We start from the raw sequence: 9,433 nt of genomic DNA on the forward strand, positions 1-9,433 counted from the left end.
GCGACGAGCGTGTTTTGTGCTCTGCTGTAAAGCGCGTAATACGGGCGCAAGACGTTTTTGAAGCGCGGCTGGCTGAACGACGGATGAACGAACGATGGCTAACTTGCCCGCAGTCTTTTTGCTGGGGTGGCAGCGGGATCGCATCCCGTTCAAAGTTATTTTTTTCTAATCTCACGGAATATTTGAAAAACATTTTTCTTATAAGCGACGCTTAGCAAACAACACTCCGAAGACAAGACGCAGAGGTTCAACATTTTATATTTTATTGCCAAAAGTCGTAGCAATTAGCAGCAGAATTATTCAGTCCTTATTTCCTTTTAGCGAATTCCGTATCTACAACACGAACAACGAACGAGTACAGACAACAAAATATTGAGAAAACATTGTCAAGGCATCGACGAGGACAGCTGACCCGCTTTTCTCTGCTTCAAACATCTGCTGTAACTTAGAGCAACCAGTGCGGCATTTGGAATCGGTGACCAGTTAAACCGGAAACGAGTTAAACTTGAACACCGGTGTCGCGCAGAGTCTCGCGTTCTCCCACAGCATCGTGTTCTTCTCTCTTTAAAAACAATGTCGTTTTTTTATTGCATAATGTCCTTCTCCCCATTGCCGTATTTACTTCACATTAATTCTTTTCATTCCATCGGAATGACTTTGTCTGTCAGTCAGTGCTTGTGGGTGGGACCTGCGCACCCATTGGCTGATCTCTTCACATCGATTCGTTTACCTAGACACCTGTGAGGGGCTGTGTGGTTAGAGATGGCGGACATGAGCGAAGTCCTGCTTACTGTACTTAAGCAGATTAAGTAAAGAGCTATCATTTACCAGCAGATACTGTTTTCAGTTGTTTAGGTAATATTTTTATGCTGACTTCTGCCGACTTCGGAAAAACGACATTCTTTTTAAATATACTTATTCAATAATTTGTGATTATTTCATAATTTTATGGTCAGTTTAAATAATTGTGTCTCATTTATTTATATACGTATTTATTTCACAATGTCCTATTAATTAATTTAATACTGAAAACTTTGGAGTTCCATACTAGATCACTGATAAACAAACTGTAATCAACCAAACGTCACAGGACCCAGTGACGTAAAGACAAGCGTTCGTTCCCTGCCTGACCCACTGTCACAAATCTAAATCTACTGTTACAGCATATTGTTAAAGATGAAGTTTTTTTATGTGAATACATCGTTGCATTCATATTGTAAAACAATAAACAAGTATAGAAGATCAGAGTTGAATGAGGACTGGAATTATGTTTATTTATTTTTTATTATTATTATTATTAGTAGTAGTAGTAGTAGTAGTAGTAGTAGTAGTAGTAGTAGTAGTAGTAGTACTAGTACTAAAGAAAGCGGAACACTATAGATAAGATAGGATGCATGCTTAGGGAGCGCCATGTCCGCTCTGTATTATTATTGTTCTTTCGACTAGCGCCGTATGAGCGCTCGGCGTCAGATCTCAGCTCTGCTCGTACTTTTCTACGAGGTTCGTTTCCACGCGCTGCCAGATTTCAAGTCTCCTGTGAAGAAGTGTGGGTCATGCAGACAAGTTCAGGCACAAGTTAAGGTGTGGCGGCCGCCGTGAGCAGGAGACCGCTGCTAAACTCTGTGGAACTTAGTTGCTGTTTTATGTCGTCATTGAGCGGGAGGCGTCCAGTTGAACGTTTAGAGTTTCTTAAGGAAGAGAGAACGAGCTTTACAGCAGCGGACCCAGCCGGAGCCTCTGTCTGACGGGACCAACGTCAGCGCCGCTGCCGCCGTGCCTTCACTTCATGCTGCTCGTGTGAACATGGAGAGGGGTAAAAACACTCGACAGTTATGGTCGTTAAACGGTGTGTGGTTCCGGTTAAACCTAAGCAAAGTGTGTTTCCTGATACACATGGAAACGTGTGTGTATTATAGAGTAAAACTTGTCGACTGCGCAGGACAATAAAGTAAAGTAGGACAATTTGACCATTTCACTGACTTTATGTCTATCAGGAAAAATAATGAAATGGATTAAATCCTTAAATTACACCGACTAAACCAAGTGAAAAACACACATGTTCTTGCTTTAACAGTAAATACCTGTTCATCTGTAGTGTCAGGTGGAAAGGTGAGTGTTACAACCTGCTGTGTTCCACATTCTTCTTATTTGTCTTTTTGTTTGTTTTGTGTCCGTTCTGTTGTTCAGGTGGTTCTGGCATGGTTTAATGGCAGAGAGGTCAAAGAGCACCTAAAGTGCTTCCACCATCACTTTGGCTTTTACAGTCATTGGGGCACAAACACCTTCACTCATATAAAAGTACTATAGTATATATTACACCTGTGATATGCTCTCATTTTATTTGTGTACCTTATTTCTGTCTTGTCTTGACACAACTTCATTGTTTCTTACCTTGTAGATGGCTTCTTATTCAGTTAACATGCGCAGGTTTAGTTCTGAGGGATCCCTTCTGGATCTTGATTTCCTTCCCTGGAAGACAGTGGCACTCAACAACCCAGGTTATAATAAAAAGCAGGAGTCCGTCAGCTACACACTTGAAGTGAAAGAAGATGCGATCGATGGGAGGCCCAGAGAAAGCATTGACGAGGCAGGAAGGAGGGAGCTGACCAAGGAGCACAGTGTCAGTGTGGAGAACATATGCAAGCTAGGGAAACAGGACCAGAACCACCTCAGCGTGTGCTCCATAAGTGAAGGGTGCAGGGCGTACAGCGACAGCCAGCTGTCAGCAGCCGCCCAAGGCAGCACAGACAGCATAGAGAAGTGTGATCTGCCTCTACCTTCACCCTCTTCACCCATCAGCCCCTTCCCCTTTAAATCCCACAACAGGCACCACCCCAGACTGGCAGCTGCTAAACTGCACCTTAAGAACCTGTTTGTACAGGTAGGTCACTAATCAAGTTAAAAGATCATTATGAGGGCACAAATCAATTAAAAAATTTAACTAAGATTCTTCGTGAATATGAAATTTCTGGACTTATTTCTGTTCATGTGTCTATGCTAATACAACGGATTCATCCTGAAATGTTGTCTTTTAAATTTTACATTTGTGTCTCAGGGTTGAAAACATTACAGCAATTGGAAAGACACAGGTTTAGGCAGTTTCTGATATTTTCCTGTTGGTTTGTCACTAAAGGCATCACGTCATTATTGTCACACCAGATTCATCGTTAGGCCACAGCTAAACATGTCCCAGAGATGCTGTGTTTTCTGTACATGAGCTGAGGCCTTTTTTGTGTCTATGCTCTTGTCAGCTGCTCTTCAGCCAGTTCAGAATGAGTAAATGACATCCTGGTCCAGTCAAAGATGACATGAGGAGAACCCTGCCCTCATATCATCATCCTCCTGCTCAGCATCACCGTGATGATTTAGGGGTGTTCTGACGGGGGGCCAGTGGTCACAGACTAATTCAATTCAATTCAATTTAATGAGAGTAAAATTACTTGTGTTTCAGAGCAATCATTCGTCAAACCCTAACCTGTTCCCTACAGAACATACAGACAGGTAAGAACCTGCGATTTTAACATAGAAATGAAGTTTAATAAATTTGTCTTTACCACACTACACTACTCGCTGTTACTGAATGCGAGTCTTCCTTTGAGACAACCGCTCATCTGCCACCTATCGCTGCCCTCATGTTCCTGGCTCCACAGCGCCAAGGAGAGGAGGTCTCGCCTGCTCTTCATGCGTCAGTGGAGTCAGGTGGGTCACAGTAAGAAGCGGCGGTTCAGTCGAGAGGAGCTGGAGAAGTGGGCCGAGTCTCTGAATGCTCTGCTGGCCAGCCACAGTAAGTTTTGCCTTCCTCTAACACATAAAGTACTGGATTGATGTGAATATCTGTCTGATCTAACACTGACAGCACCATGAAAACAGGCCGTTGGTAGAAAAAGGACACTGTACTCTGTTGATGGTGGTAGAATTAAAGAGGTTTACTGGAACCTTCCAGTAAATCAACATATAATCGTTTTCAGTAAAGATGAGCAGGTTTGATTAGTGGGAGGAATGTCAGGGATAGACACAAAGGCACATCAGGCCACATGGTCACATAGGTAATAAAGAATGGTTTAAATGAAGACAACGCAGGGAGCCAGATTCAGTCCCACCAGTGGAGCACAGGTCATTCTACAGCCCGTAATCTTTCTTTTACCAGCAGACTGTTCCAGCTGGAGTTGTCCCTGTGGCGTCTGCACCATCACAGTGGTGACATTGTATGATCACCAGCTTTAGTGAAGGCTTCCAGTAAAACAACAGTACAATGAATATTCAACAGGTTTTACAGTAGACTGGGTTTAAAAGTCCTTTGACTATATTAATTCGGTAGAAACACACGCTTTGGTCTTTCCACTGAAAACCGGGACCAGGCTTCAATGACTGCAGAGGTTTGGTGCCATGTTGGTACAGGTTGATGATGTTTCCTGTGTCTGATGTGAAGAATGTGAGGGGCAGAAACTACCAGTAAACAAGTTAATCCTACATTTCAACCATAATGTATTTTAAAGGTGTTTTGATTGATATTAAGGTCCAGGGGGGAGGAAGAGAATGTGTGACAGCATGCATCTAAACCCATAATAGCTCCTTTTGCAACTCGTTGTGAGGCTTCTGGTCTAAACGTTGCATCTTCGCATTAACCCAATCAACACTTCTGCCTTTGTGTACATCTGACACAAGTTCCTCTGGATATATTTAAAGTTGCGTTTTTCTGCCCTGATGTTGACATCTGAGCAAATGTCACTGGTGACTGCAGTAAAACTGAAGGGAAGCACTTCCCCTCCTGCTCTATAATGCTAAACTAAAATGAATAATTAATTTTGTTTGTTGGGCTGATTAAACTTGCACTGGTAGATTCCTTGCCTCTGTTACCTTCAGTTGTTTTTACTGTTGACTGATTCCAGTATTTGTCTGTATGACAAGATAATTCAGAATCATACTTGAATCAACAATATAATGAAGGTTGAATAACCATTGGGTTGGGTTGATTTTGAAAGATGAATCAACGTTGATTGGAAAACGTCTTGCTGTCAACGTTATAACATGAAACGCTAGCATTAAACATAGTTTCAACGCCACAGTTTCATGAGCGTCACAAATAGTCACAAAAAAACAAAAAGTATTTTGTTTACATTTTTATAACCATTAGCATTAGACATTTCAATGTTACATTAACGTCACAACAATAACTGACATTATTTCAACCATATTTTAAAGTTGAAGGTCGGTTGTGTGCCTGCTGGGATACAACATTACACAAAGATTTAAATGTCAAAGAATGTGTTGTTTATTTCTTTTTTTAGCATATTAGTACACGGTGTGTACAGTTCACACACCAGGAAGCCTTTACTTTCCATTAATGGTACACTTCATTGTTCTAATTCTTCTTGCCATCACTGGGTGTTTGTGTCTACACTAACTACACTCATAGATCAGCATAGAGTCGCCAGGAAAGGATTATCAGGACAACCTTGGGTCCTCTGGGCCTGGGAGCTTGAGGGTCCTGCGCAGTATCTTAGCTGTTTCTAGAACTGCACTCTTCTGCACATCTCAGATCTCAGATGTTGTTCCTGGGATCTGCTGAAACCACTCTCCCAGTTTGGGAGTTTTAGCCCCTGTTACAGTGTTCCTATCACCATGGGTACCACTTGTGCCCTCACCCTCCACATCTTCTCTGTCTCTTCTTTCAGCCCTTACTTGGGTACTTATCTTGGACAATCGGCTTGAAGTTGGCTTCTTAAGACTGATGGCACCAATAGGAAGGATCTCTGGTGGTGTTCTGTGGAGCACCTAATACTGATCAGCCTCTGGCTGAAGGTGCTCCTCTGTCCAGCCCACACTGTGTAGAGGGTGGGAGGTGTTGTCTAGGATAGAGAGGAGTTTGACCAGCATCCTCCTCTCGCCTACAGCATGTAGGGGGTCCAGCTCCACCCCCAAAACAGAACCAGAAGGATTTAAGTTTGATTTCTAGTAGTCTTTCATAGCCTCATAGTAGTGTTCATATTTGTGTCATCAGCATCAGTTTGACATTTTATTTACAAGGCTATTCTCATAACAAAGTTACGTGTTATAGCTCAGACTGAAGCAGTGCTGACAAATGAAAGGTTGCTCTGAGTAACAGTTGTGTGTCTGTAACTCACTTAATTTCATTTTAGTGTTCTTCTGAAAGTGTATGGTCAAGCTCTACTCATCATCTTCCTTCTCCTCTCCTCAGCTGCTGTTTCGGTGTTTGGAGCGTTCCTGCGTTCAGAGTTCAGTGAGGAGAATTTGCAGTTTTATCTGGCTTGTGAGCAATACAAGCAATCATCCAACAACTTCAGCCTGCAGCGAAGGGCCAAGAACATCTGTACCACCTACATCCAACCAGGCGCTCCCCGCGAGGTGCACCCCGCTCTCCTGTCTGAACACAAGCATTTTAGCCTGCTCCTGAGCTGCACTTGTGGCACAGTGTGCTGTTTTTTGTTGTGGATCCTGCTGTTGTGTTTGGAGGCTTGTGTGGGTGGTGCACTACGTGTTTAACCTCAGTGTTGCATCAACAGCTGCATTCATGTGGAACCTTACCTCCACTAATAAAACCTGTTAGACAAGATGAACAGTGAGTTACAGACTAATGGTAAGATCTGCCCTTTGTGTGTGTGATACTATATCAACACATGGTGCTGCTTCATAGTAAGTCTATCCACCATTGCTGTTAACATTTCCTATTACTGAGCTAAAACGGCCTGGCTCCACTGCCACTGCCACTGGACAGTAAGACTGCATCGGGTTCCAGACATAGGTGTTGTACAGTAGCTGGACAGTGTTGGTACTGACAGGGTGTAAGGAAATACAAATAGGGTCACAAACAGCTGATAAGTGGCCGTATCAGACTTGGGATTTAATGACGGCATAAATGCTTTTTGTGCAGGTGAACCTGGACAGTAAGACCAGAGACCTGACCATCCAGCTGCTGCAGGCTCCCTCTCTCACATCTCTGTCTCATGCACAGAAACGCATCTACTCGCTCCTGGACACAGACTGTTATCCTCGCTTCCTCCAGTCCACCATCTACCTCACTTTACTCAGAGAGGCCGACTAAAGGTGACATGTTGGCGACATACTTGGACTCTGGAGGAACAGAAGGGACTTTTTTTTGTGACCAGAACATTTGCATCTGTGCCATGTTATTATGGAGCAATTAGTGATACTCCTTAAACTGTGTGTAGAAATGTAAAACACCTAAATTAATAGTTTGAAATACTAAATTTGTGTGTCTGTGTCTAGAAGGCAAAATTTAAATAAAGGTGACAATCTCAAAACAAAACAGTGTTTCAGAAAAATGCAGCTCTTTAGTTTCAATTTGGTCACTTCACTGGCAGGACTGGTCTTGTTGCCCCACCATAGCAGTAACACCAGACAAACTCAAATGATTAAACCACTATAATTTTCATCCCTAAATTAGTAGGCACCGAGCCATATTAGTCTATGAAACCATTACCTAGACGTTGAATGTGAATGATGGGATGTGGTCTCAGTATTAGAAACACCTTAACTTAAAATAATGCACAGTTTGCGCTGTCACAGATAGAGATACTGTACACACAAGAAGGTAGGGAGATTAAAAATAAGAATGCTAACACATCTACGCACACTCACATCTAATTACTAGCTAAAGTTTTATTATACATGTTACTGCATGGATGAAGATCAACCCTTACAGAGAGAGCAGGAGTTGTACAGGCTGATGGCACCGATAGGAAGGATCTCTGGTGGCGTTCTGTGGAGCACCTAATACTGATCAGCCTCTGGCTGAAGGTGCTCCTCTGTCCAGACACACAATGTGTAGGGGGTGGGAGGGAGTTGGACCAGCATCCTCCTCTCAGCTACAGCATGTAGGGGGTCCAGCTCCACCCCCAGAACAGACACAGCCCTCCTGATCAGATTGTCCAGTCTGTTACTGTCTGCTTCATTCATGCGGCTGCCACAGCGGACCACAGCATAGAACACTACACTGGCCACCACAGACTCACAGAACGTCCTCAGCATGGTGTTGCAGACATTAAAGAACCTGAGCTTTCTTAGGAAGTACATCCTTCTCTGAGCCTTGTTCACAGCTGAGGAGTTCTTTTTCCATTCCAGTTTATTGTCCAAGTACACTCCCAGGTATTTGTACTCGGTTACCACCTCCACCTCTTCATTTTAATAGTGAGAGGGGTGACAGGTGAGGTAGTCTATAAGCCACAAAATCAGGGACACCTGCATGTTCTTCGGTTTCTCTCCTAGCAACGAATAATGGCGTCATTCGCTCCTAGCTGGGGTTAATTCAGCCGACTCAGGGCTTGTCCAGAGAACGCAGGGAGTCCAGAATCAGCCTCTCATGATGTGAGAGGTCAGAGCCACAGGTCTGTAGTCATTAAGGACTGTGGGACGAGGCGTCACTGGCACAATGCATGACTTTTTCCACCCAAGAGGAACTCTCTCCAGCTGCAGGCTCAGGTTGAAGATATGTTGGAGGACACCACACAGCTGGGGAGCACAGACTTTCAGCACCCTTGGGCTGATTCCATCAGGTCCTGCAGCCTTTTTGGATGAAGCTGTTCAGCTCCTTTCTCACCTGATCTGCTGTGATGGTGTGTAAGGTGGATGAGCCCTGTGGGTGATGTGAAGGGGGGTCCATCGCAAACAGTGGGGGGCTTAGAGACTCAACCTGGAATTTCTTAAAGAAGTTATTAAGTTCGTTGGCCCGGTCCTTGGACCCCTCAATCACCTGGCTGCTGGACTTGTAGCCGGTGATGGTCCTCATACCCCTCCACACTTCCCTGGTGTTGTTGTTCTGGAGTCTGTGTTCCAGTTTCCTCCTGTAAACCACCTTCCCTACCACATACCTCCCTAATTTTGACTGACAGCTCTCTCTGGACACTCCTAGTTGCGGAGTTCATAAGGTTAAATTCATTTATTACACACTGAAAACTAATAAAAATACCAAATTCAGTATCTCAAAATTTGACTATTACTTTCACAAAGGATTTGTAGAAATCTAGGACTACTCAAAAGTTTGTACATGCCCATGTTTGTACATGTTCCTACATGTTTGTACATGTACAGCACTCCTTTTGCCTGAATTACTGCTGCAATGCGGCACGGCATGAATTTGAGGTTTTCCTTTGATGTTTCATTACGTTTTCATCATCACAATTAAAAGAAATAAACATTTGAAATGTAACAGTCTGTGGGGTAATGAATGAATATAATATACAAGTTTCACTTTTCACCATAGAGCTTCTCTCTATGGCTCCACATCAATCTAGATTGGAATTTAAAATACTTACTTCATCACAATTGCGATGGGCAGTCGTGAATCCATTACTTTTTGTTGCTGTGCTTTTCTCTCTCTCTCTCCCCTCACCAGAACCGGTCAAAGAAGATGGCTGCCCACATCCAGCCGGTTCTGCTGGAGGTTTCTTCCTCG

The 9,433-nt window shown here is 43.5% G+C and overlaps 1 protein-coding gene across 4 annotated transcripts; it reads left to right on the top strand.

The window, feature by feature from the left end:
* Window positions 1-1,414: 1,414 nt before the first annotated feature.
* Window positions 1,415-7,291, top strand: si:ch211-152p11.4 (regulator of G-protein signaling 18). Of its 4 annotated transcripts, none has more exons than XM_055512800.1 (7): window positions 1,415-1,846; window positions 2,075-2,109; window positions 2,399-2,881; window positions 3,452-3,501; window positions 3,651-3,784; window positions 6,200-6,366; window positions 6,893-7,291. In XM_055512800.1, exons 1-7 carry the CDS (start codon window positions 1,804-1,806, stop codon window positions 7,061-7,063), a joined length of 1,083 nt encoding a protein of 360 aa, XP_055368775.1. In that variant the 5' UTR covers window positions 1,415-1,803; the 3' UTR covers window positions 7,064-7,291. The 4 variants fall into 4 exon arrangements, with proteins under 4 accessions (XP_055368775.1, XP_029023317.1, XP_040928887.1 ...); XM_029167484.3 differs by having other exon boundaries at window positions 1,417-1,813; XM_041072952.2 differs by lacking the exon at window positions 2,075-2,109 and adding an exon at window positions 2,188-2,298 and having other exon boundaries at window positions 1,422-1,813.
* Window positions 7,292-9,433: the final 2,142 nt, after the last annotated feature.

The sequence above is a fragment of the Betta splendens genome, chromosome 11, assembly GCF_900634795.4.
Source record: "Betta splendens chromosome 11, fBetSpl5.4, whole genome shotgun sequence".
Lineage (NCBI taxonomy): Eukaryota > Metazoa > Chordata > Actinopteri > Anabantiformes > Osphronemidae > Betta > Betta splendens.

What these genes read in the sequence shown, in the direction of transcription:
- si:ch211-152p11.4 (XM_055512800.1), top strand. Translation starts at nt 1,804, where the DNA reads ATGGAGAGGGGTAAAAACACTCGACAGTTATGGTCGTTAAACG. An exon ending in CTGTAGTGTCAGGTGGAAAG is followed by an intron (nt 2,110 to 2,398) that starts GTGAGTGTTACA and finishes CTTACCTTGTAG; the next exon opens with ATGGCTTCTTATTCAGTTAA. An exon ending in AACCAGGCGCTCCCCGCGAG is followed by an intron (nt 6,367 to 6,892) that starts GTGCACCCCGCT and finishes CTTTTTGTGCAG; the next exon opens with GTGAACCTGGACAGTAAGAC.